Source organism: Oryctolagus cuniculus, chromosome 6 (assembly GCF_964237555.1).
Source record: "Oryctolagus cuniculus chromosome 6, mOryCun1.1, whole genome shotgun sequence".
Taxonomy (NCBI): Eukaryota; Metazoa; Chordata; class Mammalia; order Lagomorpha; family Leporidae; genus Oryctolagus; species Oryctolagus cuniculus.
Window position 1 is genome coordinate 71224702 of NC_091437.1, and position 27671 is coordinate 71252372.

The 27671-nt window shown below is 49.9% G+C and overlaps 1 protein-coding gene and 1 long non-coding RNA gene across 51 annotated transcripts in view; one reads left to right on the forward strand and one right to left on the reverse strand.

The window, feature by feature from the left end:
• The window catches only part of LOC138850245 (uncharacterized), a 514649-nt gene that overhangs the window by 288983 nt on the left and 197995 nt on the right, over positions 1-27671 (reverse strand). For 46 of the 50 annotated variants that reach the window (XR_011389934.1, XR_011389944.1, XR_011389950.1 and 43 more), the window contains 4 exons: positions 27335-27514; positions 25887-26050; positions 2725-2904; positions 1277-1440 (listed from right to left, as the gene is read on the reverse strand). This is a non-coding gene — a long non-coding RNA (uncharacterized lncRNA). Of the gene's footprint in view, positions 1-1276; positions 1441-2724; positions 2905-25886; positions 26051-26737; positions 26867-27334; positions 27515-27671 lie in introns of all 50 variants that reach the window. The other 4 variants (XR_011389932.1, XR_011389968.1, XR_011389969.1 and 1 more) reach the window with 4 other exon arrangements.
• On the forward strand, positions 14548-18895 carry LOC138850239 (ral guanine nucleotide dissociation stimulator-like). Its single transcript, XM_070076555.1, has 4 exons — positions 14548-15099; positions 16888-17081; positions 17220-18421; positions 18792-18895. The coding sequence occupies exons 1-3, from the start codon at positions 14921-14923 to the stop codon at positions 17714-17716; spliced, it is 870 nt and encodes a 289-aa protein (XP_069932656.1). The 5' UTR covers positions 14548-14920; the 3' UTR covers positions 17717-18421; positions 18792-18895.

Consider the following 27671-nt stretch of genomic DNA (forward strand, 5'->3'; position numbering starts at 1 on the left):
GGTTGCCCTCTTCCAGTCCAGCTCTCTGCTGTGGCCCGGGAGGGCAGTGAAGAATGGCCCAAGTGCTTGGGCCCTGCACCCGCATGGGAGACCTGGAAGAAGCACCTGGCTCCTGGCTTCAGATCAGCACAGCGCAGGCCATGGGGGCCATTTGGGGAGTGAACCAACAGAAGGAAGACCTTTCTCTCTGTCTCTGTCTCTCTCACTGTCGATAACTCTACCTGTCAACTAAATAAATATAAATAAATACATAAAATTTTTTACAAAATCAAGCATGGAAAAAAAAACTCTGAGGAAAACATGAAATGCAAGATCAAGGAGCACCATCAGCAAAGAAGTGAACACATTCCTAGAATGATGGGGAACAGAAACCCCAGGGTGACAACATCCACAAAGAGAAAAGCATCTTGAATCCACATTGGAGCAACTAGGAGGTGGTAGGGAAACATTCACCAAGAAAATGAAACTGAGAGAAAGTCTGTTAAGTATAGAAATGTTTATGAGACTGTAAGACAATGAAGAAATATGAGGATTCTATGAATGTTCAGCAAAATGACCTAAGAAAGGGTCAATATGGGGAGCAGGTGTTTCACGCATTGGTCAAGATGCCACTTGGGGATGCATACACCCCAGGGCAGAGGGCATGGGTTTGAGTCCTGGCTCCAATTCAGATTCCACCTTCTTGCTCATGTGCACCCAGAGAGGTGGTCAGAGAAGCCTCAAGTACCTGGAGCCCTGGCACACGAGTGCTAGACCCAAATGCAGTTTCAGGCTCCTGGATTCAGCCTGACCCAGCCCTTGGCTGCTGCGAGCATTCAGGGAATGAACCCAGCAGATGGACAATCTCTGGGCCCCACTGCCTTTCACACCAATACGTTTTTTTAAAAAATCCAAGTAACACAACTCATTGTTCAAGAGCATCATGATAATTAGCACTGGTCTTGATGATCAAGAGTCCTTATGGAATTACAATGATGTAAATGCTGCATACTCAACTAAGCAAACCCTGACATATCTGTACTAGGGCCCTGGAGGGACAACCAAAGTTCATTGCCTAGTTGGCAGTGGAGAGTCAGGGGGGAGAGAGCTCCATATTTCCCCATGTTGAGAAGCACAGCACCAGCATGTGAGTTAAGGACCAAGGTGTGGAGCTCAAAAGAAAGCTCTGAGAGTGAAAAGGATGATCCCTGAGAAGGAACGGTGGGAGAAACACCAAAAGGCCTTGATGAACATATGTTATAAAAGAATAGGAGTTTCTGAAACGATCCATTCTTACCTTAGCAAACTCAGAGAGCCTGTCATCACTCGTCAAAGACTGCCGACTTGCACAAGAAGCACAGTCTGAGGGACCCACGGCACCCTTGCCATCTTCAAGTTCGTTACATTCACCAGCACCTTCCCTGTCCCTGTCGAGCTCCCAGTCAGGGAAATGCAATTCACCTAAAAAGGCACAAGTTGCAACTTACTTCATTTCAAATCATTAAATGGTTTACAACTATTTGTATTCTCAGTAGTTAGTATAGCCCTGTTCCTGAATAAAGGTTAAAACTACATTCAGACAGTGAAAAAGTTATCCCTGGCCTCTTTTCTAGTCACTTGGTTTCTCGCATCTCGTAACCCCACCCAATCAAACTTAACCACATTTGTTAGCTCTTGGATACCCTTGCTGAGTCTCCATTGCCTGTGCAAGTAACTAGCTAACTGTGCATGTTGTATTTACCTCCTTTCGTACAAACCATGATCTTTTTCACTTCACATCATTAAGGTGATTTTCCTTACCACTAAACAGGGAATGCCCTCAGTCCCAAATGTCCTTGTAAAAGGAGGATATTTTCAGCTCAGAAGACCCAGCAGATATCAAAGGAAATAACTCAGCCAAGTGCAAAAGAAAAAAGAATATTGGCCATCTTCTAGAGAGGCTGTCTGTACAAACCTAACTTGTTCATATTAAGCGTAAGTCGCTAATAGGAACGGTGAGGATGAAAAGTTCCCAGCTTACTTTGAGTGCATTAAGATGTCTAAATAGTCTAGTTAAGCTATCTCTTTTAAGATTTGGAAAAGTACATGATTTCTACAATTCTTGTCTGTGTCTATCAACTGGGGTGTGTCCTTCAGGGGATGCCTCACCTCAGAAGACCTCTTTGGGAGTGTCCACGGGGACTGATGCTGTCACTGTAATGTACTGGGGAGACGTTGGAGAAACTCTAAAACTTTCTGCAACACACAGGAACGTCCTCCTCCTCACGACAGAGGTATCTGGACCCAAGCGATAACAGTGCCAAGACTGAGAAACACTATTTTCAACTGTCTAAACCATGAGGCAACACAAACTACTCACAGCAAACAAAACTGGTGAAAGTTACACTCCCATCACACATGCACTGTTCTAGTCTTGTCCCAATAACCACAAGTTAGCCAGGCAGTAGTGTGGGTGTAGCATTCGGTAGGAGTTCAGAGAACTGGCTTTGAACTCAAGGGGATCTAACAATGAACCCCAACAGAGTTTACACATCCAAACTCAAGTTGTTACCAATAATACCAGTCCTAGCTCTTAGTCGTTACTGTAAGAAACATTACATCAGAAAGCATTTCGAAAGGCTTGGCACACAGGCTAAGCCTCACAAAAACATCAAAACCTATAATAACTTTGAGAATGAATTCTTCGCCCAATAATGAATCCAATATGGAACAAAACCTGACTTTCTGACAACATTAGAAACTTACCATCACTGGCCCCATCTTCTAGACCCAAAATATCCCCGTTCCAAAGCCTCTACATTCTAGAACCGTGTCCATTATCCCTATGTGATTCAGAGTGTGTCTTCACTTCATTTGACACATCGCTTCCATTGGAACTCCAAGTTACGTCAGTCAACACACTGTTACTCTTCGAAGTGAGAGTTTCTGACAATGAAAAAAGAAAACACATCAGTATGTCAGCCACTGCGGTCATTTATCTAAAGGAAATTGTAAGCATGCTACTTGCCACAATCACAAAGATACAAAACTCTGACAATACTGAAAGCAATGTCTTATGTCCAATCCTCTTGCCTCAAGTTTGAAGAACAACCTAAGATTCTTTGAGTTAAGGCCAAGTTACAACAAGAAAAAAAAGGAGAACTGGCTGAGATAGATTATCAATTGATAGTAGAAATGAAAGATCTCCGTGAGTGAGATCCCAGGGGAAAGAAGGAGCCATCCAAGAAGGAGGTACCTTCTTTCTCTGAATGCTGGAGAGAAATTCCGCTTGAAGGATGGCCTTATCTAAACAAGGGCAGAGTTTGTGAACTCAAGAGGCATCCATACCCTTAGCAGCTCGTCACAAGAGCCTCGGCTGATCACTGACATCATAAATAAGAGTGTCAATTGTTAAATCAACAACAGAAGTCACTGTGCACTTGCTCCTCCTGTAGGACCTCTGTCCTTAACGTGGTGTACTATGAGAATTCACGGTAACACTAGCCTTCAAACATTACTTTCCACTTTGCATGTCAGTGTGGGTGCAAGCTGTGAAAATCTTTACTGAGTATAGAGTTGGTCTCTATATAAAGATAATTAAAAATGAATCTTCATGAAGAATGGGATGTGAGAGGGAGTAGGGGGTGGGGTGGTTTGGGGGTGGGAGGGCAGGTAGGTGGGAAGAACAGCTACAATCTGAAAGCTGTACTTATGTAATTTATCTAGTAAATAAAAGCTTTCTATAAAAATAGATACTAGATATTAATAAATAGAGCACAGATATAATAACAATAATAATAACAATAATAATAATAGAAAGAATCAAAACAGACTGAATGCTCCAACATGGGAAGTATTGCATATAGCAGCCTCCCAGAATGACAATGACCTCAAATAACACCCTGGCTCAGAATCAACCCTGAAGACATTCTGATGTGGCTAAAACACCTATGAGAGCATGTCAGGCATGGGAAGACAAAACACTGTGGCACACAGGGTTCCCCATGAAGCACTTCTGTGGGTGGACCCCAAGAGAAAGAAGTGGTCATCCACAAAGGATACACTTTATTCAGAAGGCACAAAAGAACTTCCTCTTCCCCGTGGCCCTGTCTAAATATGGAAGGAGTCAGTGGATTCCACAGGCTTCCACAGCTGAGGCAGCTCAGGTCAAGATCCTCAGGTGATCGCTGATGTGCTAATTCTGAAATTCTCAACAGGGGTCACTGTGCACTGACTTCCCATGCAGGACCTCTCTGCTCAAAGAGTTGAGGTATGTGAGTTAACAGTACCACTTGGTCACAAAGATCTACCACACTTTCACGTGAATGACACCATCTATGGATTATAAGCTAGAAGAATGTCTCATGCTCGCAAAAGTCACACCGCCCTTGGGTTCTTCTCCAAAGTTAACTCACTCCACCACAACAGATACTATAGACATACGTAAGTCAAATCTCAGAAAGCCTTACTTTCATTGAATTCAAAAGCACTTTCATCTCTTGTTTGTTGTAAAAACAAGCCTGCCGGTGTTCTAGTGCATAGTAGGGTAATAATACTTCACCAAACATACAGTCTTTTCTCAAAAGCTAGAAGAAAGACTTCTGAATGTACATACTACAAAGAAACCTTGAATAGGGAAGCGGTGGATGCGGATGACCTAATATGATCATTTAAATGTATGCATGTAGGGCAATATTACATTATACCACATCAATATGTACAGCTACTCTTTGTCAACAAATAGAGAAACACATCAAAAAGGAAATACATCATTGTTCAGTGAAATGCATCTCCAAATGCTCACTCTTTTTCATAGAAGTATATGCCATTCCAAAGTTTCCAAATACGTATAGTATTCAGCCCGTCATGTTTTGTTAATAAGTTCTAGGTAAATTCTACTCCTGTCAGAGAAGATGCCCCTAAAGGAGACAGAGGCGGAAGAGAGGTGGGAGGGCTGCTGTGAAGTTAGGTATGGTGGGAGAATCACTATGTTCCAAAAGCCGTGTTTAGGAAATGCTTCAAGTTGGTATAGCTTCCATAAAAGGTGTCTGGGAAAAACTGGAAATAAAATAATCCAGGATTCCATGGCTGGCTGTGCACTGTGTAGAGAAAATCAGTGTCTAGAGGGGCTCTTTGCTGTACACCCAGGGCAACGCTCTTTCCGTCTTTTCTCTAGAAGATCCCACTTGGGAAGAAATTATGGACATCTAGTAGTCTATTTTCCTGTCTCGTCTAGTAGTAGAGGGTGCACTGCGCTTCCAACAAATCCAAGGCTGATGCTTGCTTTTGTGGAGTGGGAAGTAAGGGTGTGACAGTCAAGGGATACTCTTAACAAAAGAAACATGGGTTGAGAAGGAATTTAGCCTAATGGCTTAGATGCTTTGATGGTGAGTTCCGATGCCCATTTCTCATATCAGAGTACCTGGTTTTGATACTCATCTCTGGAGCCTAACTCCAGTTTCTTACTAAAATACCTCTGGGGAAACAATGGTTCCTATAACAAGTTCCATGCTATTCACATGGGCGACCTGGGTGGAATTGCCAGTTCCCAGTTGCAGTCTGGCACATCTCAAGGCACTTGCAGGACTGGGAAGTGAATTAGCAGTTGGGAGCTCCTCTCCTCTCTCTCTGTCTCTGTTCCTTTATAATGTTAAGATGGGAAGCGTGGCAAAGGCCCTGCGAACTCGGAAACAAAATGCGTTAGTTATAAATGAAAAGGCTGTTATATTCAGCCACACACAAACCTTAATTCATGCATGGCAAACCAAGATAAAGGAAAAACAAATACCAACTAGGAAAGTGTAGTTGGTCTGCCTAGTATATCAAAACGAAAGAAACCTAACGTACACATTGTTCTTGGAAACGAGGGAGAAATGGCCAACATTCCAACAGAAAGATGGGCAAAGGACAAGGACAGTTGACAGGAAAAGGGACACAAGTGGCTTTTCTTCCAATGGAAAGAGCGCCACCTTTCTCCTGTGCAGGGCAATGCAAATAGAAACTGCACATCTCTCATTTGGCTACAATTCAAGTACTTGGCAGCATATATTGGAATAAGAAGACACTCCTCGAGGAGTGGTAATGAACATGCGAAACCATGCAACCTCTATCAAAGGGGAATCTAGCAATAGAGTTCTACAGTAGATCTGCCATTTGCACTGGCACTGTCACTTCTGGGAGTTAACTCCACAAGTATAGGGGCATATGTGGTTTCTGTGTTTGTGTTGCTAACACTCAATGCCTGAGACTGGATAATCTGTGAAGACCAGAAATTTATAGTTCTCACACCTAGAGCGCCTGGGAAGTCCAACATCAGGGCATCAGCATGCTTTGTCTGATGAAGGTCTTACTATTGCATTGTCACATGGTGCAAGGCTGAAGGCAGAAGGGCCAGAGAGCAAATCAGCTGAACACCACATGGAGCCTGTTTGACAGGGACCTCAATCCCCGGTTTCAGTAAGGCCCAGCCACGACCGTTGTGGGTATTTGGAGAGTGAATTAGTGGATAGAGATTCTCTCTCTCTCCGTTACTTTGCTTGTGTCTGTCAATGTGTGTGTGTGTGTGTGTGTGTTGTGTGTGTTTCCACATCTCAAGAAAACTGAACGAAGAATCCATCAAAGCCAACCATTATTCTACAGTGAATACTCTAAAATAGACAAAATTCACAGTCTGCTCAGTTCTTTAGAGGTGGACTAAATGCTGATATCATTTAAAGATGATGGTCCTCTTTCTAGAACACAGAAGGAAACAAACTCACCCAAAGCCTAATGACCCTCATTGTATTTTTATTTTTTAATATCTTTCCTGATTTCCTTGGAAGATTTCTGGGTTCATATTTCATATTTCTTGATTTAGTATAGAAAGGTAGAGTGACAGCGAGGGAAAGACAGAGTAGTTTCCATTCCCTGGTTCACTTCCCAAATCCTGCAACAGCCAGGGCTGGCTGGACTAAACCAAAGCCAGGAGCCAGCACTTCAATCTGGGTCTTGGAATTGTGTGGCATTTTGTCATCCGTTGGGGCATAGTCTGTTTCACAGGTGCATCTGCAGGCTCTTCTATCAGAAGCACAGAGGAACAAGGACTCCAAAAGGGGATATGAATGCCCCTTGTGGTACTTTAATCACTGGACCAGATGCCCACCACAAGAGTGATGATTTATTCCAGTCGATGTCTGCTAAGTCCTTTGTATGAGAGCAAATTAGGAAAAGCAAGCAAAAGGAGAGAAGTCACTTTCCCAAAACTGGCTTAACGCACAGCATCACAATGTTCACCCACAACTTCACTTCAACAATGGCCAAGGGCAAGGACAGACATTTCTCCAAAGACGAACAGCACAAGAGCTATATTGAAAGGACACACTATTATTGGTCATTGGCCATCGCAAATCAAGTCTGCAATGAGATAGATACCCCTTCCAAACCACCTCGAGGCTATTCAAATAACCATGAACCTGCAGTTGCATTCTCAACAAGCTATCTAAAAGAACCGGAAACAAGTTTGAAAAATATTTATCCAGAAGACTTCACAGGATTCACACTAGCCAAAACACAACCACAGCTCCAGTGTCCATCAGTAGATGAATGAATAAACACAATATGGTCTACTCGTATGATGGAATTCAGCATGAAGTAGAATACAAGTACTGATACGGGCTACCGCATAGGCAAAACTTGAAACCATGGTGCAAGTTGAGGGAATCCAGATACAGCAGAGAATAGTTTATAATGCTAGCTCTATGAAACATCTAGAGCATACTCACAGACCGAGAACTAATTGGCAGTTGCAATTGCTGGGGGAAGGGAGACTGGAAACTGGCTACTACTGGGTTTCGAGCTTGCTTCGCAGGTGATGTGATTCACTATTAGATGGTGGCCGAGGCGGTGGTGGGCAGGACTAAAGCTCTCAATAAACTTGCATACAGCCTTTTGGGAAAATTTTTCTGACTGCACCCACCAGTGAACTAGGGCCTCTCTGCTGCTATAGATTGGCTGGTCAAATTATTTTACTGTTTGAAAGGCAGAGTGCCAGAGAGACAGGCAGGGAGGAGGGAGACAGGGAGGTTGATCCAGTGAAACACACGAAAACCCCTTCAGCTGAAACCCCACAGTATCCACTGTGAACCAGACATGTCCTGTCCCCACAGCAAGTAGGAACAAAGTACAGCAGGTGGTATTGAACACACAGCAGGCCATCAGTACCTTTAGAGCACACCGCAAGGTGGGGGTGCACAGGATGTGTAGAAAATCACTCTCTAGGCATGACTGGTAGAAAGGGATACTTTGGTGACTTCAGTGGAAGAACATCTACCAGAGTTGACCAGGATTTCCTTCTCAAGAATTCTAGGTCTTGAATCCTCCCCCAGAGAATTATCAAAAGCGATGCATGAGAATCTACAAATTCGGTAAGACGATCAGGTTTCTCACAAGAAACTTTACAGGCCTGAAGCGTGTGAAAGCTTATCTTCACATAACTGAAGGAATAAACTTCCAACCAAAATGACATCTTCTTATGGACAAGTTAAGGGACAGCATCAGCATTAGACCTGCCTGACAGGGAAGCTCTATTGCCCTCTCCTGGAAGCAAATCGACACTACATGGCAGCAACACAGAACAACCAAAAAGTGGCAAAGCGCCCCAGGGTAAGAGAAAAGGAAAAGACACATACAGGATCTTCACTACCGCCATGGAATAGAAATCACTTTTACAACTTGGAATGAAATTTAAAGTAAAATCACAGAACTGGCAATGACTATACATACGGATCTCATGTGTATTTTGTAGCAAGTCATTTGGAACTACATTGCTTCTATGTGGATGAAGTGGAAGTCTAAACTAAATGTTTATAGGTGTGAATAGTTTATAGATTCCCATTGCAATGTGTCAGTAGATACCTGTAGATGATGCACAAAAGAAAATGAGAGATAAGAAGTCATTAGGAGGGGCTGGCACTGTAGTGTAGTAGGTTAAGCGCCCGCCTGCATCAATGGCATCGCATATGGGCACCAGTTTGAGGCCCGGCTGCTCCACTGCCTATCCAGCTCCCTGCTAATGGCCTGGGAAAGACGTACAGCCTGGAAAGACAGTCAGTGATGATTCAAATCCTTGGGTTCCTGTCGCTCCCCATCTTCGTGGAGGAACGACACTGGACCCTGCGCTGTTCTTTCGTCTGCTCGGCCCTCCCCGGGTTTGCTGCTGGTTCTTCCCGGGTTGGCTACCGACCCTTCCACCTCCGTGGAAGGGCAGTTCCCCCTGCCACATTCCCCACTTCCGCGGGGGAGCTGCACACCGCCCGCCGGCTCTCTCGGGGGCTGCACAGGTGTTCGCCTTAGATGTTCCCCTTAGATGTTCCTTGTGCATGCCGTCTCTCTCCTCCTTTATAGTCCTCCTCCGCCAATCCCAACTCGGCTGCCCACACGCCGAGTACGCTGCTCTCCTCCAATCAGGAGCGAGTCCTACAGTTTATTGGTTGAACTGGAGGCACCTGTGTAGAAGCTGTTTTCTTCTCTCCCAGCGCCATATTGTGGGAGAGCAGATGCATAGAATAAGTCTTAATTCCAGTAACTCAGTCTAGTCCGGATTGTTCCCCACAGATCCCCCTTTCTTTTTATTTTTTGGCGTTGATACGCGCCTGTCTTCGGTGTCCTGCAGCACACACTCTGCTCTACTTGCTAGAGTTGCCACAGGTTCTTACACGTCCTATCAGGCAAACCGAATCCGGGTCCTCTCTTCGCCATGTTGTAAGGAGGTTTTTAGGCGCTGATGCATGCCTGTGTTCGGTGCCCTGCAGCGCATGCTCTGCTCTGCCTGCAGGGGCTTACAAGCCCTAACAATCAGGCAAACCGAATCCAAGCCTTCTCATTGCCGTATTGTGGGGGAGGCCTTACTGATGTTAATTCGTGCCTGTCTTCGGTGACCCGCGGCGCATAAGCTGCTAGCTGCCCGCAGGTGCTCATCGCCTCACTTAATCAGGCAGACCGAATCCAAGCTCTCTCATTGCCATGTTGAGGGGAGGCCTTTCTATTTCTCTATTTCTCTATCTCCGGGCATTCCTATTTCTCCAATTCCACTTCTGTCTTCCAGCATTCCTATTTCTCTCACTTTACTTCTAAAACTTCTGTTTCTCTTATCCCCGCAGCTTCCCGGCGCCTCGCCCTGCCGGCAGGCTCCGCCCCGAGGCTATTTCTCCGTGGCTTTCCAGCTTTCCGGCTGAGCCGCTTCAGCCCGCTTTGCGCACACACTCCGCAGTTTCGCACTTAACCCTTTCGCGTCTGAACCACGGCCTGGCGCCAGCCCTGTTCCCTATCTATTCACGCCCCGTGCTCTCTCTGCACGCGGCGGCTTCCGCGAGTCACACAGCGTAGCTTACGTGTCCGCCACTAGCATTCCATCTAAGTTCCCCGGGCTAGCCTGGCGAATTCAACCCAGCTTACGTCTCCGCCCCACGGTTTGGCTTCCCGTCCTTTGCTCCCCGGGCTAATCAGACGGATCCCAATCTGGCTTACGTTTCAGCTTCTGGTTTTAACTTTTCGCCCCCTATTCCCGGGCTAACTTGAGAATCCCAAAGTGGCTTTCGTTTCAGCCTCGGCCTGCCCCCCGCGGCTTCAATTTCCCTAACATTTTTCTCTACCCGGTATGTTTCCCCAAACTTTCCTCCAACAATACTCCTCCCTCATTTCTCCTGGCCTCTCCCCACAGTCCGCATCCAAGTCTGTTTGTTCTAGCTTTCACTTTCGCTTTCAACCTTAGAGATTTCTCCCAGCTTCCCCCCGTAGTCCGTAGTCCGTATCTGAGTCTATGCCTAGGCTTTCAATAGCTTCTTCCGGCACCTTTTTCGTCCGGCTTTTCCCTAGGCTGTTTGCTAGTCTCTCTCTCTGGTATTTTCCACTTCTTCCCTCCTAGGTTTCCTATCCGTCCTAGGTTTCCTATCCGAGCTAGGTTTCCTATCCGAGTCACGGCACCATTATGTCGCTCCCCGTCTTCGTGGAGGAACGACACAGGACCCTGCGCTGTTCTTTCGTCTGCTCGGCCCTCCCCGGGTTTGCTGCTGGTTCTTCCCGGGTTGGCTACCGACCCTTCCACCTCCGTGGAAGGGCAGTTCCCCCTGCCACATTCCCCACTTCTGCGGGGGAGCTGCACACCGCCGGCCGGCTCTCTCGGGGGCTGCACAGGTGTTCGCCTTAGATGTTCCCCTTAGATGTTCCTTGTGCATGCCGTCTCTCTCCTCCTTTATAGTCCTCCTCCGCCAATCCCAACTCGGCTGCCCACACGCCGAGTACGCTGCTCTCCTCCAATCAGGAGCGAGTCCTACAGTTTATTGGTTGAACTGGAGGCACCTGTGTAGAAGCTGTTTTCTTCTCTCCCAGCGCCATATTGTGGGAGAGCAGATGCATAGAATAAGTCTTAATTCCAGTAACTCAGTCTAGTCCGGATTGTTCCCCACAGGTTCCTGCCACACAGGTTGTTGACCCAAATGGAGTCTGAGGCACTTTATTTGACTTAAGTTTTGGGGGACTGAACCAGCAGATGGAAAATCTCTGTGTCCCTGCCTTTCAAACCAATACATAGGAATTCTTTGAAAACAGAAAGCGCAATGGATGGCATGGCGACATCATAGGTCAAGGCACCTCCTGCAGTGCTGGCATCCCGTATGGGTGCAGGTCTGAGTCCCGGCTGCTCCTCTCCTGATCCAGCTCTCTACTGGGCCCAGGGAAAGCAGTGGATGATGGCCCAAATGCTTGGGCTCTGGCACCCGGTTGGGAGACCCAGAGCAGGCTCCTGGCTGCTGGAATTGCATCGGCACAGCTCCAATCATTGCGGCCATCTAGGGACTGAATCAAGGGATGGAAGAACTCTATTATCTATCTATCTATCTATCTACCTACCTACCTATCTATCTATGTCTGTCTTCTTCTGCCTCCCTGTAACACTAACTTGAAATTAAATAAATAAATCTTACAAATGTACCCAAATGACTCCTGGCCTCGTTCATGACTTTCTTAATTCCCCAGTCTTATCGCTTGAAGCAGGGAGGACTAGGGCTCTTCCTATTGCTTGGAGGACATGGAAAAGAAAGCAGCTCACCCAAAACTCTAGGGATTACAAGCTAAGTCTAATGCCAAGTCCCTCACTTGACTCCCTAGCGAGGAAAATGATTTCGCCCATGTCCTCTGAGATTCTTTCATAAAACACCAAGCAAACCAGACCTGGAAGGAGTCTATTTCCTCAGGCATCCTTAGTATTGCACTCTTCTAAAGAGGCTGGACAATTTGAATGAGCTCATACCTATTTTCAAATGGATGCCACTCTCTGTGGTCAGAATGAAGCTTCCTAGCCAGTATTTGATCCCCCAGCCCTAGTGATTTTCTGTGAGGTCTTTTGCTCTATCGATAAGGTGGCCTGTTTCTGGGGCCCTGCATGCTGAAGATGGGAGATCTGATGCCAATTTGGGGACATGGCTTTCAGGTGAGCTCTCTCACCTTCTCCTGGAGTTCTTGGACATGGCTGCTATCATAGCCAGAGACACTGAACCCGTATTCGGGGAAGATGCGCTTTAAGCTGTGACCTCAACATCTCCCGAAGGGGCAGGATCCACGACTCAAGATGCAGTTTAGAGTCTGTTGGGTCCCTAACCTTGGCTTTTCATGGGTCTCCATACCTTGCTTGTTTCTTAGGGGTTTTCCCGAAGGAACATGCTAGAGTGTTTGGAAATGATACGAAAAGGAGGTTTGGGACCCAGCTGTCTGTCTGTCCGCAGGCTTAGGGCCCTGTCTACATTCAAGTCTCTTGAGGGAGCTGAGGAATGGCACTGTGTTTGTCTCCTTGTGTACAGTTAAGGGGATGATATTGTGGCAGCAGCCCAGAGGGGCCTTGGCATATCTTCTTAAGGGAAAGGGTCCACAGAATGGAACTTTGAAGATGTGACCTCACTTCCTTGGTGATAGAACTTACACTCTGATAGCAACAGTCCTTAGCGGCTCACTTGATGGGAGACGTTCAGGAGAAGACCATGTTCTCTCGTTGCTGCCAATCGTTGCCAGGCTCTGGCCTTTTCCGGCGCTTGAGACATTGGCTCCGCTCTCACACTGGGTGTCTGTGGCCTCTTACTGCAAGGCCACCCCAGGGAACAGAACAGCCCAGGAGGCAGCCCCAGGTAGCGGAACAGGCCCGTCCTGGCAGGGGATCACCTGTGACCCCATCTGGGTCTTCTTTGCCCCTCCCTTCACCATGACAGTGGCAGAAGAAGAGGGGCTCTTGCTGCCCAGCAACACGATTCACGTGTTGGAGCCTCCTGTGTCTTGCGTGTTCATACCCTATTTTGTGGACAGCTGGTTGGGCAAGTGGGTGTTGGGGGACCTCCTCTTGTCTTCTGGAGACCTCTCTGGCTGCACAAGGGTACAGAGGCCCTTACTTTCCCAACCTGGGTAACAGAATGCCTCATGGGGGGAATTATTCTCTGTGGGGACAGCCAAGCACAACACTGATGCCTCCGGTCTGGGCTGCCACACACTCTCTTTGCAGAGCTCCACACTCGAGTCCACAGACAGAACACATGAGGAAGCCACAGGCATCGTCAATGGACACGTGAGTCAGGCCAACAACGTGGCTAATGCTGGTGTGGAGTGAGCGAGGGGCCCAGGAGCACCCACGTGTTGGGGCACGAGATGACCACGGTGTGCCTAGAACCACATCCTGAAGGGAGGAACGCCCCTGGCTTTTGGCCTCGTGATCTCCCACTCAGTGACTGACCCCCATCCCACTCTCAAAGAAATCTCAGCCCCTTGGCAACTGGGTGTTGGGAAACTCCCTGTTCACACAAGCATCGTGTGTGGCCATGGTGCTGAATGTTTGCCCACCTAGTCCAAGAATCCTGTGCAGTCCTTAGTCAGCTCCACTGCCTTCCAGGTCTTCTCCAAGCTTTAGGACTCAGTGATCCCACCAGGAAGGTTTTCCCACACAAAAGGGCAGAGGGTTCAACCAAAAGGCTGAAGATACCACACAGGACTGGAGCCTGGCCCCCACCTGTTCTATTCCATGGGACGACATTGCCCCTGTGGCCACACTTGCATGGCTGCTGGGAAGCACTGGGATTCAGCTGCATTGCCACGGCAGCGGTGCTGTAGGACACAGACTCACTGTCTCTCACGGAGCACAGTCAGCTAGGCTGCTCAAAGCACAGGAGCCCAGGTTGGGCAGCTCTCCCAACAGGAGTCGCTTGTTCCCATTTCTGGTGGCTGCATGTCAGGGCATGGCCAAGGTGATTTCTCAGGAGGGCTCATTGCCATCTCCATCCCCAGTTTCATTTCCTATGCTCCCCTGGGCTTCTCTGTGCCCCTGTCGCATCTGCCAATGAGCACAGCAAGGTAATGGGATGGGGCCCACGCCATTTCTGGGGGTAAGGTCAATCACCTCCTTGCGGACTACTGGCCCAACTGCAGCAGTCACACTCAAGTGCTCTGGTGTCAGAACAACCCCACGTGTGTGTTGGGGATGGGGGCCACAATTCGGCTCTGAAAAGGCAGTGATGCCCTGATGAGGACAAACTCCAAGGACCAGGCTGGCTGGGGACTGGCTCTACACATGTGTCGTTGTAATGCCTCAAGTCAGGTCACTTGGCAGAACGCCTGTGGTCATTACGCCACAGGCAGACACCTCTGACTATGGCTCTTTTCAGGATCTAGCCTCCCCTGGGGCTTCATATCCTACTCCGCCCACTTGTTTCCATTCTGCAGTCTGGTGGCAAAGCAAATCACACAGTTGCCCTCATTTCTAGCTCCCCCAAGGGGCACGGAATCATCTTTCACTGCTGGCCCCCTCGCAGGACTTTCTCATCCCTCAGTCCCTGTTCAGCCTCTTGGCCCCAACTGGGGTTTTCTCCCAACCCGGGTGTCTGCTCCCCTGTGCTCCCTGGAACTGCCACTGACTCACGTCCTTTCTGGTCCTCCCTAGTATGGAAATGGGTCCATGCTCTACTTGGCAGAGGTCTGTGCCATGCGGACCCTACAGCCAGACACTAAAGAGATGCTGCTGGATGCCCTGGTCCCGGGCCCCCTGGGAAAAAGGATCTGCTACTTCAACACCTTCCTGTGTACATACAGCGACTTCTCCACCATTCCGTATTACTTAGACCAGATATTCGACAGGTGGGTAGCTGCCTTTCAGCACTGCGGTGATGCAGAGATGAATCTTACATGTTTTAGATGACCTAAGCGACTTAAGACATGGCGGGCATGGAACGGGTGCCTTTCTCTGTGGACAGGGCTACTGGCACACTGCGTCACACCTCTTGATTTCCTTTCTCTGCACCCTCACGAACCAATGTCTCTACTCAGGTGGGAACCGGCCATGTGCCTCTATGGTTGGAAAACCTCCCAGATGGCAATCCTGCTTTCCCCTTTTTCAAGAATCAGAAATGTTTTCTTTCACAGGCAGAGTTAGACTGAGAGAAAGAGAGAATGCATCCTTCTATCTGCTGGGTCACTCCCCAAATGGCTTCAAAAAGCAGGTCTCTGGGAAGCCGGGCTGAGGAGCCTGAAGCTATATCTGGCCCCCTCAGGGGTGCCAGGGGTCCAACTACTTAGGCCATCATCTGGCACTTCCCCAGGCTCATTAGCAGGGAGCTGGACACCAAGGACAACAGCCAAGACTTGAACTGGCCAACCCTGATATGGCTTGCCAGCATCACATGTGGGCAGGGGCATTGGAAGCTGCTATGCCTTCATACCGGCCACATTTCCTACTTGTTCCAGCTGCTCCTGTCCTCGATATATGCACAGAACAGCTGCCCTCAGGGTTGGTAGCAGTTGCCCAGACCCCTCATCGACCTGGCAGGTCTGCAACGAATCATTCACTCTACACATATATGGGAAGCCCTTCCCTTGTGCACTTTTCCAGACACTTGCCACAAATCCAGTGAACAAAGCATTCAAGGGCCTCACAGTTGTGGGGAATCAGACCCTCACAGCCAAGATCCTATACAAGTCCTGTCCTGCAGCGGCAGAGCTGAGGCTTGCTGACCTCCTCTGGGAGTAGCTGCAACGTCCCCTACTCTGATCACAAGGAGAACCCCATGTCACACTAAGATGCAGGGAGATTGGGGTGCAGATGTGGCCTTCTGTCACTCGAAAGAGTGGCAGGAAAATGAGGGCTGAGGCAAGGCAGAGGCAGACAGTAGGTGCAACTCCAACTTCTGGCCCCAGCACATGCAAAGGAAGTGCTGAAGAGCAGTGCTATGGATAGGAGCAGACACGTTCTGCAGAGGAGCGGGCATGTTGGGGCTCACAGACAACACCCACATAGCCATGCCCAGGGCAGTTGCTTCCAGCTTTGCCTACCCTCCCTGACCACCCAACCCAACCCACCATCCCAGGAGCAACCTACTCCCAAGTCTGCTCAGAGCCAGAGCCTAGGGGCCTCCACCTGAGAAAACCATGGGAATGAATGGAAAGGCACTGAAAGGAACATGAGAAGGAAGCCATCCAAAGGAAAGCTACTGCTGGCAATGCCAGAATCCCTTGTGGGTGTTGGTTGGTGTCCCTGTTGTTGCAGTCCAGATTCAGCACCCTGCTCGGGGTCTGGGAAAACCAGGGGAACATGGTCCAAGCATTTGGACCTCTGCCACCCATGTGGGAGACCTGGATGGAGCTCCTCACTCCCCGCATGAGCCTGGCCCAGTGCTGTCCACTGCCCATCCGGGGAGTCAAGCAGTGGATGCAAGACCTCTGCCCCGGTGTGTGTCTCTCCCTCTCTCTCTGTAACTCTTGGGATTCACAGTCAAGAAATCGCCTTGGAAAACAGCAAAGCATGGCATTGTCTTTAAGAAGCTAGAGTTCACCGGCAGGCTCCGTGCCCCACCCCACACAGGGAGTCCTGGAAGGGCAGCAAGCAGGGTAAGGTCAAGTCTGACTCTGCTGCCCACTCTCCTTCCCCAGGAACATGGCTTCCTGTTTGCAAAGCTGCAAAGCCAAGTACAAGGCCGAATTCTGCGATCGCACGGATCTCCCGCTTCTCAAGATGAAGGTCGGATCCAAGCAGGTCCGCTTGCCCAGAGGAGACCTGCAGACCCATGCGTGCTTTCTGCGTGTCAGGATGGCCTACCCAAGTCCCACACAGGCAGAAGCAGTCGGTAAGTTGCACTGCACTCCGCGAGATTCTCTCGGTGGGCTTTGGGGCTGGAGCCCCTTTAGAGGCAATGGGATCGCGCCTGGCTTTGGAGAGGCCATTGGAAAGTGCTTGATGTTGCTGACCCTTTCTCTTCTCCCAGCTCCTGCTCTATTTGCCAGGCTGCAGTCATGCCAAACACTGGCTTTAGAGCCAGATCCCCCACTGCTCACAGAGCTAGAACCTCTTCTGGAGACAGGATCCATTTCAAAACTGAGGCTGCCACCATGCGCAGAATCAGCACCAAAGACAACTACCAAAGTCTCCTGCGCATGTCCGGGACCTGCAAACAACCAGCCTCGCAAGATGGCTAGCATCACCACATTCCCCGCCAAGCTGCTGGCGGAACAGTTCACACTGATGGACGCGGTGAGCAGCGGGCTTGTCTCGGCAGGGCCAGGCCCGAACACCCCTTTGGCACCAGCCTCCCCACAGCTGCCCCGACCAGAATCCAGTGGCCTGGCTGCAGTTCAGGCTTCAGGTCCCACCACCTATGTGACTGGACCAATGTCTTCACTCCCAAGGCTGCCTTTCTCCCATGGCTGGCAGAGAGGGCACCCAAACCACACCAGCTGCACAGTGACTCTGCAGATCAACTGACATGGGCCTGGCAGAAAGTAGGGCTGGATCTGACCCACAGGGTACTGGACGGGCCTAGGTGGAGGGCATCCAGGTCCACCCACTGCCTTCCCATCTGCCTGCGATGCCACAGCTGTCCTGGGTCCTAGCACACATATCCATATCAAACAGCAAGCACCTTGTTGGAGTTGTCACAGGGAGCAGCACTGGCACAGGGACAAGGACTCCAGGGCAGATGCCGAGAGAGCAGAAGGATGAGATACTGGGCGGGATGCCTGGGAGCACACACCTCTGTCTCTTTCCTCAAGGCTTGGGAGGGTTGGGATCTGGGCTGGCAGGAGCAAGGTGACCTCAGTGGCAGAACACATAGCCCAGCTGCTCCCATGTTGGGGAGCTGCATGCCAAACTACCTGAGCTGCAGCTTCGAGCACTGTCACTTGCCGGGGTGGCTGGGCTTCACTGCATTCGAGCTAGGCTGGCTGTGCCCATGGGATACCCTCTTGCCCCCAGGAGCTCTTCCAGAATGTGGTCCCCTATCAGTGCCACAGCTCCATCCGGATCCAGCAGAACAAGGAGGTCAATGCGCAGCTGCCCCCTACTGTTCTCGCTGTCATCATCCACTACCACCACGTGGCCCATTGTGTTACTACCACGTGCTTGGGGGACCCCAGCATGAAGGCAGAGGACAGGGCCCGCGTGGTGGAACACTGGATCAAGGTGGCCAAGGTAAGCTGAGGCTGTCCCAGGGGCTCCCTCTCTGCACGGCAGGGACGTGCCACTTTGCTTCCTCAGCTCTCAGGTGTACAGTCTGTGGTCACAGATCCTGCCCAATCCCTGGGCTCTTGGGATCCACGAGGTGGCCTGATCTCACTCACTTGTCCCAGAACTACATGCTCACTTCCCGCCTAGGCCCCTGACATGGGTTGAAACCAATCTAGCCCATGTGAGCGTGGCTCAAGGGGGTCCCATCACTGACCTGCTCTGGCTCCCTGGCCAACTCTCTGATGCATGAGGGGGATGTCAGCACAGCTGGCTGAGCCTGGCTCAGGTGGGGCTCCAAGCCACCTACCTGCCATTCATCCGCTCCCTGCCCTAGGAGTGCCTGGCTCTCCGGAACTACTGCTCGGTCCACACCATCCTCTGCGCTCTGCACAGCCACCCGGTACGCCAGCTGAAAACAACGTGGGGAGAAGTCTCCAGGTGGGTGTGCATCCCTCAAAGCACCTGGTGGACCCGGGACTACCCTCGGGCCTAAGCACTAATCCTCCAAGACTCACAGAGGCTGGTATCCTGGGACACAGGGAGAGGCGTGGACTGCCGGGGGCAGGGGTGGGGAGCACCATCTTTCAGCGGCCCTGGGACATGAGGACTGGGTTTCTGCCTCAGGATGACATTTCCATTAGTCAGGCACATGTGGCTTCCAAACTACATACTTGCGCCTGTGCACCACGCAGCACTGGACCTGCCTGGGCACTCCAACTCTGTAAACACTCACACACACACACACACACACACACACATACACACACACAATCAAAACAGAAGATACTACCAGGCAGGGTGGATCCTCTGATCTTTGTTCTTAAACCAAAGGGGTTTGATCCACCACCTCACCATTCCATCCAAATATCTCCTGGTTTTCCCCTCACAACAGAAAAAGTGCCAGGAAATTTCAGCGTCTTTGCACACAGGACAAAAAAGTCAACAGAGATGTGCCCATGAAGGTAAAGTGGGGGCTCAGGGACTGGGGTGAGGGCTTGGCAGGAGGGGAAGGGGTGTGGCTGTAAGGGCATCAGGGCAGAGGGGAGCTTTTGGTGTCACTGAAAGTGTGCTTGAAAAGAAAACCTGGGGTGTGCCTGCTAGGACAACAGGCCAAGAGAGGGCTGTGTTCACAGGTCGTGGGATGCAGTCGGGCTCAGAGGGCAATGGGAATGGGCTGCAGCAAGAGCAGCTTGGCTCTCAGAGGGGGCTGTGAGCACCCACAGGTCTCTGGCTCCCATGCTGTTCCTGCTTCCCCCAGGCTGTGAGGTGGATGCGGCAGCAAGGGCTTCCTTCCATCTGTGCTGGGGCCCTAGAGGTCCTTTGGAAACCAGGCCTGCTACAGTGTTCTCTGTTGCAGCCTTCCATGGGGAGGGCTGCCAAGCCTGCCCCACACATTGCACAGCTTGGGAATGCCAGGGGCTGAGCAGTCGAGTGGGATGCCAAGCATTGGGTCTTACTGGCTGCCCTGGGAGCAGAACTTCTGTCTTCTCGAGGAGAGAAGCAAGCAGCATGAGCCTGTCTCTCAGTCTGCACAGGGAGCCTCATGTGCATCCAGGGAGGCAGGGTATGGGGTGCTGGGCCTGGCTTCCTCTCAGGGACACGCTGAGGCACAGGTCAGTCAAAGGATCCTTAGCGCAAGGGGGACCTGAGGTGGGAGGGGAGGCCAGCACCCTCTCCAGCTGAGGAGCAGGCACAGGGAGGCGTGGTCAATCCCCCAAAGCCACCTTCCCAGTGGGAGCTGCATGAATCCATACAGAGCACGTTGTGGGAGGAGGGGAGTGCAGGGTGGGCATTATACCAATGGAAGTGAGCCAGACATGCAGGGCTCAAGGTGGTTTGCACAAATGTGGGCCGGTCAGGAAAGGACTATCTCCCTGAACGTGACCCTGACCCTGGCAGATGGCGATCTGCAGGTTGCCCGCCCGGGAGCAGAACCCCCAGAGAACACAGATGCGGCAGCGGCTGCAGAAGAAGGCAAGTGTGCCTGGGGAGGGGGGGGGCAGGGGCTCCTGTCTCCCATTGGGGGCCCATGTCAAGGGAGCAGGGCCTTCTGCCTCCCTTGTTTGCCCGCGCCCATCACCACAGTAGCTGAGAGACCCCAGTTGAGAGACCAGAGCTGAGGGCCTGAGCTGAAGGGCTCCCAGCAGACTTGGGCCTGAGCTGGGGCTGGCACCCCACAAGCTGACTTGTTATCATGCCATCAGGGCTCCCAGGGTTGTCCGATTCTAGAGGCAGTTGGCTGGATGCAGGGAGAATTGGGAAAGGCACTTTAGGGGCGGGGAGCTTCCCAATGGGGAATGTGGCCAGGGCTCCAGGAGCTGGGGTGGAGTGCATCTCAGGGGCCGGGCCTTGGTGGCACCTGAGAACAGCTGCTCACCACCACCACCACCTCACGGCACAGGGAGCCGTCCCCTTCCTTGGCACTTTCATCATGTATCTGGATAGGCTGGACATCGCCATGAAGGACTTCGTAGATGTGAGTGAACTTGCCATGGGTGGGGCAGGCTCCAGGACCCTGAGGCTTGGGGGGAGGGTCCTGGGCTGAGCTCTCAGCCCCCAGCTCCTTGCTGCCCATGTCTCCGGAGGCCTCACAAGCTGTCCCAGGGAGGAGGGCTCACCTGCATATCCCCTCTGAGTGCGGGAGCCTGCAACCAGGTGCCCATCCCTGTCCCCCAACGGTTGAAGCTGCATAGCCAGAGTCCCTGACTGCAAAGCTGCACAAGGTCTTGGCTGAGCCTGCTCAGCCTCTGAGTTGGGTGGCACCCAAGGGAAGGAGAGAAATTGGGCCCCTGTGAGGTCAGGCAGCACCCACATGCCTCAGTGCACCCATCCATTCCCAGGCCTCACTTTCCCTGCCTGCCATCAGACATGGTTGGGACAGCAGTTCCCTGAGCCTCAGCCACCATGTCCCCTTCTGCAGAGCTAACAGCCTGTCCCAGGGACACCTTCTTTTCCTTCCTCTTACCCAGAGGGGAGGGCCAGGGGCTAGTCACAGGCCAGGGGCTGTTCTGATGGACTCTGCCTTCCAGGGAAAAAACAACATGCTGAAAATGACAAAGGTGAGCAGCTCTGCCCTATCTTCCAGGCACAGAGGGGATGGAGGGGTCAGAGATGCCCTGGGCAGAAAGCCCAGGCTCCAGCCCATGCGTGTCTGTCTGCTCTCTCCACTGGGATGGATACACACAGAAGGAGGAGAGCATCCCTAGGGAGGCTGTGGCTAAGGGACTGGAATCCAGGAGAACTTCCTTCCTGGGTGAGGGGCTGTGTGTATGCTACTCAGAAGACAGCTTGGAGCCTGGAAGGGATGGCCAGGGAAGGCTTCTCTAGCTAAAAGACCCAGAGGCCAGCCCCCTGCCCCTGCCACAGTCTGCCCCTCCAGCAGTCCCAGTGCAGGCCTGTCAGCATCCTCTCTGCCCCTCTTGCCCCAGGAGATAAAAGTTCTCCAAGAAATGCAGCGGCTCCAGGTGGCAGCCAGCCAATATACTTTGCTGCGCGACGCAGAGTTTGCACTGTGGTTCCAATCCATGGAGAGGCTCAGTGACACTAAGAGGTGAGTGCTGGGCAGGGATTGCGGGATGTCCAGGGTGGCAGATGGGGAAGGTTCTCCTGTTGTGCACTGAGGAGAGGGCTACCCATGGCTCCTTGGTCAGCAGAGGGCCTTACCCATGGGCAGTGCGGGGCTCCAGGACTGCGGCTGCAGGGCGGGACCTGGAGGGAGCCTGAGATGGGCAAGAGTGCACTCATGGCTGCTTCTGTGTCCTGCAGCTACAACCTGTCCTGCCTACTCCAGCCCCTCTGCTAGAATGTCCACCTCATCCTCAAGGCCAAGAACATCAGGCCTTGGAGAACATCAGCATGACTGAGTCCCCCATGCAGGCAGAGAGTGGGGGCTGCAGAGTTCATCTGTGGGCTCTGGGACTGCACCGTGACACTCGCTCCGTTCCCCGCCGACCAAGCAACAACCCAGTGCCTGGGAGACTGGCCTCCCTCTCTCAGATGGGTGGTCACATCATCACCAATTTCACGGATTCCTCCTAGATTTTCCTATGTATATAGTTCACCATGATTAGTACCAGTTGGTTAGGCCTTTCATTAAAGTAGTATACATGGTAGACCATGAGTGTCCTTCTTCCTCTTTATCCCTTCCCTGCCCTGCTAATTAGAGACCATTCTCTAGATCCACAGACAAAGACATTCATGCAGATTCGAGAGGGGTGTGTCTCCCCATGCAAGGATGCCACACCATGAGTGCTCTTTCAGTTCTGAGGCTCCTACATGGAGCCCCATGCTGTCTCGTGGAGAGAGTCCCTCAGGGTCTTTTCTGAAGCGCAATTCATACATCCATCGGTATCTGGCGAGAACAACGCTCTCACTGCTTCTACACTTGCTCCCATGAGCTTTGGGAGTTTGCTGCTTAAAGCCCTTTAGGCTCAGATGGTGGTCTCCTCTATACAGTGTTTTCCAAATGATGTGTGTCACCAGTGACCAGCAAAATGTCCCAAGAACACAACTCAGCCCTAGTCACTAGAGAGAATTCCCTGTGAGATTCAGTGGGAAATGCACATAATAAAAGTGCACAATCTTGGGAAGCCAACACTGACAAAAATTTCATCGATGTATACATATATATACACAGAGATTTGTATGTATTCAGGTGAAGTATCCACCTGCAGCAAAGGCATCCCACATGGGTGCCCGTTTGAGTCCCAGCTGCTCTGCTTCCTACCCAGCTCCCTGCTAATGGCCAGGGAGAGACATACAGCCTGGGAGACAGGAAGTGATATTTCAAACACCTGGGTCCCTGCCCCGCAGGTTGGAGACACATGCTGCGTTGGAGACACTGTACTTGACTCAAGTATTTGGGGACCGAACCAGCAGCTGGAACATCTCTGTGTCTCTGCCTTCCAACCAATGAGTCAGAATTCTTTCAAACATGAAAGCACAGGGGCTGCCACTGTGGCATAGCAGGGAAAGGTGATGCCTACAGTGCCGGCATCCCATGGGGCCGCCTGTTCGAGGCCCGGCTGCTCCTCTTCTGATCCAGTACTCTGCTATGGCCTGGGAAAGCAGTAGGGTTTGGCACAAATGGTTTGGCCCCTGCACACTTGTAGGCTTTCGATCGGCTCACTCCCAGCCATTGCAGCCATTTGCAGAGGGAACCTGCAGATTGGAGGTCGCTCTCTCACTCTCCCAGCCTCCCTGTAACTCTGCCTTTAATAAATATATCTTGAAAACAATTAAAATACAAATAATGTACTAAAGGAGTAACTTGAGCCAAGAAAACCAAAGATCGGTCTAGTGGTCATGGTAAAACACTACCACAGAAACCACAGGTGCTCTAAATATATGCCATGATCATGGGAAAGATATCTCATGTTCCTATTTAGACAAATGAACAGACATTGGACAATGTATGCCGAAACTGCGAAAATGTACAGTTTATACTGATATGCATTTGCCTTCTGGAAGCCTGGGATTCTAGGACAGGGTAGGAAGAGAGAACACCGAGTAGGAGCCCCAGTCAAAACCTGCCCATTGAATAGCTAGAGCTCTCCAAGAAGAGCACAACTTCCATAGCTTGTCCATGTTAGGTGAATCTACTGGGAGACGAGCATGGGGAATTGATGACACAGCTTCCTCTCCTTTCCCTATAGCCCTGAGATGCCTCTACACCACATCTCCAGTGTCCTACAGATGAGCAAACCTGGGGGTGGTCCTGGCGACACCTAGAACCCCACAGATCCAAAACACTTGACAAACGCTAAGCAGAAAAACATACCAAAGCACGTCCCAATTAACTGCTGAAAACCACTAGCAACACCAAAACCTTCAAAGATCAAAAATGAGAAGCTTCAGCCTGACTCACAAAATCCTTGAGCTGAAAGACAATGCATCAGTGCCTTCAGAACTTGGGAAAAACCATTTCCAACCTAAAAGTACATACATGTTTTCAATCCTACATTACAGGACAGTAAGATCAAAGCATAGTTAGAGATGCCAAGCATCAAAAACACTTCTGTATGCCATTGCTCAGAACCTGCCAGAAGATGTGCTCCAGAAAATCAAGGGTGGAGGGGCCTGCACCCTAGCTCACTTGGTTATTCCTCTGCCTGCGGTGCCGGCTTCCCATATGTATGCTGGGTTCTAGTCCCGGTTGCCCTCTTCCAGTCCAGCTCTCTGCTGTGGCCCGGGAGGGCAGTGAAGAATGGCCCAAGTGCTTGGGCCCTGCACCCGCATGGGAGACCTGGAAGAAGCACCTGGCTCCTGGCTTCAGATCAGCACAGCGCAGGCCATGGGGGCCATTTGGGGAGTGAACCAACAGAAGGAAGACCTTTCTCTCTGTCTCTGTCTCTCTCACTGTCGATAACTCTACCTGTCAACTAAATAAATATAAATAAATACATAAAACTTTTTACAAAATCAAGCGTGGAAAAAAAAAACTCTGAGGAAAACATGAAATGCAAGATCAAGGAGCACCATCAGCAAAGAAGTGAACACATTCCTAGAATGATGGGGAACAGAAACCCCAGGGTGACAACATCCACAAAGAGAAAAGCATCTTGAATCCACATTGGAGCAACTAGGAGGTGGTAGGGAAACATTCACCAAGAAAATGAAACTGAGAGAAAGTCTGTTAAGTATAGAAATGTTTATGAGACTGTAAGACAATGAAGAAATATGAGGATTCTATGAATGTTCAGCAAAACGACCTAAGAAAGGGTCAATATGGGGAGCAGGTGTTTCACGCATTGGTCAAGATGCCACTTGGGGATGCATACACCCCAGGGCAGAGGGCATGGGTTTGAGTCCTGGCTCCAATTCAGATTCCACCTTCTTGCTCATGTGCACCCAGAGAGGTGGTCAGAGAAGCCTCAAGTACCTGGAGCCCTGGCACACGAGTGCTAGACCCAAATGCAGTTTCAGGCTCACGGATTCAGCCTGACCCAGCCCTTGGCTGCTGCGAGCATTCAGGGAATGAACCCAGCAGATGGACAATCTCTGGGCCCCACTGCCTTTCACACCAATACGTTTTTTTAAACAATCCAAGTAACACAACTCATTGTTCAAGAGCATCATGATAATTAGCACTGGTCTTGATGATCAAGAGTCCTTATTGAATTACAATGATGTAAATGCTGCATACTCAACTAAGCAAACCCTGACATATCTGTACTAGGGCCCTGGAGGGACAACCAAAGTTCATTGCCTAGTTGGCAGTGGAGAGTCAGGGGGGAGAGAGCTCCATATTTCCCCATGTTGAGAAGCACAGCACCAGCATGTGAGTTAAGGACCAAGGTGTGGAGCTCAAAAGAAAGCTCTGAGAGTGAAAAGGATGATCCCTGAGAAGGAACGGTGGGAGAAACACCAAAAGGCCTTGATGAACATATGTTATAAAAGAATAGGAGTTTCTGAAATGATCCATTCTTACCTTAGCAAACTCAGAGAGCCTGTCATCACTCGTCAAAGACTGCCGACTTGCACAAGAAGCACAGTCTGAGGGGCCCACGGCACCCTTGCCATCTTCAAGTTCGTTACATTCACCAGCACGTTCCCTGTCCCTGTCGAGCTCCCAGTCAGGGAAATGCAATTCACCTAAAAAGGCACAAGTTGCAACTTACTTCATTTCAAATCATTAAATGGTTTACAACTATTTGTATTCTCAGTAGTTAGTATAGCCCTGTTCCTGAATAAAGGTTAAAACTACATTCAGACAGTGAAAAAGTTATCCCTGGCCTCTTTTCTAGTCACTTGGTTTCTCGCATCTCTTAACCACACCCAATCAAAGTTAACCACATTTGTTAGCTCTTGGATACCCTTGCCGAGTCTCCATTGCCTGTGCAAGTAACTAGCTAACTGTGCATGTTGTATTTACCTCCTTTCGTACAAACCATGATCTTTTTCACTTCACATCATTAAGGTGATTTTCCTTACCACTAAACAGGGAATGCCCTCAGTCCCAAATGTCCTTGTAAAAGGAGGATATTTTCAGCTCAGAAGACCCAGCAGATATCAAAGGAAATAACTCAGCCAAGTGCAAAAGAAAAAAGAATATTGGCCATCTTCTAGAGAGGCTGTCTCTACAAACCTAACTTGTTCATATTAAGCGTAAGTCACTAATAGGAACGGTGAGGATGAAAAGTTCCCAGCTTACTTTGAGTGCATTAAGATGTCTAAATAGTCTAGTTAAGCTATCTCTTTTAAGATTTGGAAAAGTACATGATTTCTACAATTCTTGTCTGTGTCTATCAACTGGGGTGTGTCCTTCAGGGGATGCCTCACCTCAGAAGACCTCTTCGGGAGTGTCCACGGGGACTGATGCTGTCACTGTAATCTACTGGGGAGACGTTGGAGAAACTCTAAAACTTTCTGCAACACACAGGAACGTCCTCCTCCTCACGACAGAGGTATCTGGACCCAAGCGATAACAGTGCCAAGACTGAGAAACCCTATTTTCAACTGTCTAAACCATGAGGCAACACAAACTACTCACAGCAAACAAAACTGGTGAAAGTTACACTCCCATCACACATGCACTGTTCTAGTCTTGTCCCAATAACCACAAGTTAGCCAGGCAGTAGTGTGGGTGTAGCATTCGGTAGGAGTTCAGAGAACTGGCTTTGAACTCAAGGGGATCTAACAATGAACCCCAACAGAGTTTACACATCCAAACTCAAGTTGTTACCAATAATACCAGTCCTAGCTCTTAGTCGTTACTGTAAGAAACATTACATCAGAAAGCATTTCGAAAGGCTTGGCACAGAGGCTAAGCCTCACAAAAACATCAAAACCTATAATAACTTTGAGAATGAATTCTTCGCCCAATAATGAATCCAATATGGAACAAAACCTGACTTTCTGACAACATTAGAAACTTACCATCACTGGCCCCATCTTCTAGACCCAAAATATCCCCGTTCCAAAGCCTCTACATTCTAGAACCGTGTCCATTATCCCTATGTGATTCAGAGTGTGTCTTCACTTCATTTGACACATCGCTTCCATTGGAACTCCAAGTTACGTCAGTCAACACACTGTTACTCTTCGAAGTGAGAGTTTCTGACAATGAAAAAAGAAAACACATCAGTATGTCAGCCACTGTGGTCATTTATCTAAAGGAAATTGTAAGCATGCTACTTGCCACAATCACAAAGATACAAAACTCTGACAATACTGAAAGCAATGTCTTATGTCCAATCCTCTTGCCTCAAGTTTG

What these genes read in the sequence shown, in the direction of transcription:
- LOC138850239 (XM_070076555.1), top strand. Translation starts at nt 14,921, where the DNA reads ATGCTCTACTTGGCAGAGGTCTGTGCCATGCGGACCCTACAGCCAGAC. An exon ending in TTAGACCAGATATTCGACAG is followed by an intron (nt 15,100 to 16,887) that starts GTGGGTAGCTGC and finishes CTCCTTCCCCAG; the next exon opens with GAACATGGCTTCCTGTTTGC. An exon ending in CACACAGGCAGAAGCAGTCG is followed by an intron (nt 17,082 to 17,219) that starts GTAAGTTGCACT and finishes CTCTTCTCCCAG; the next exon opens with CTCCTGCTCTATTTGCCAGG.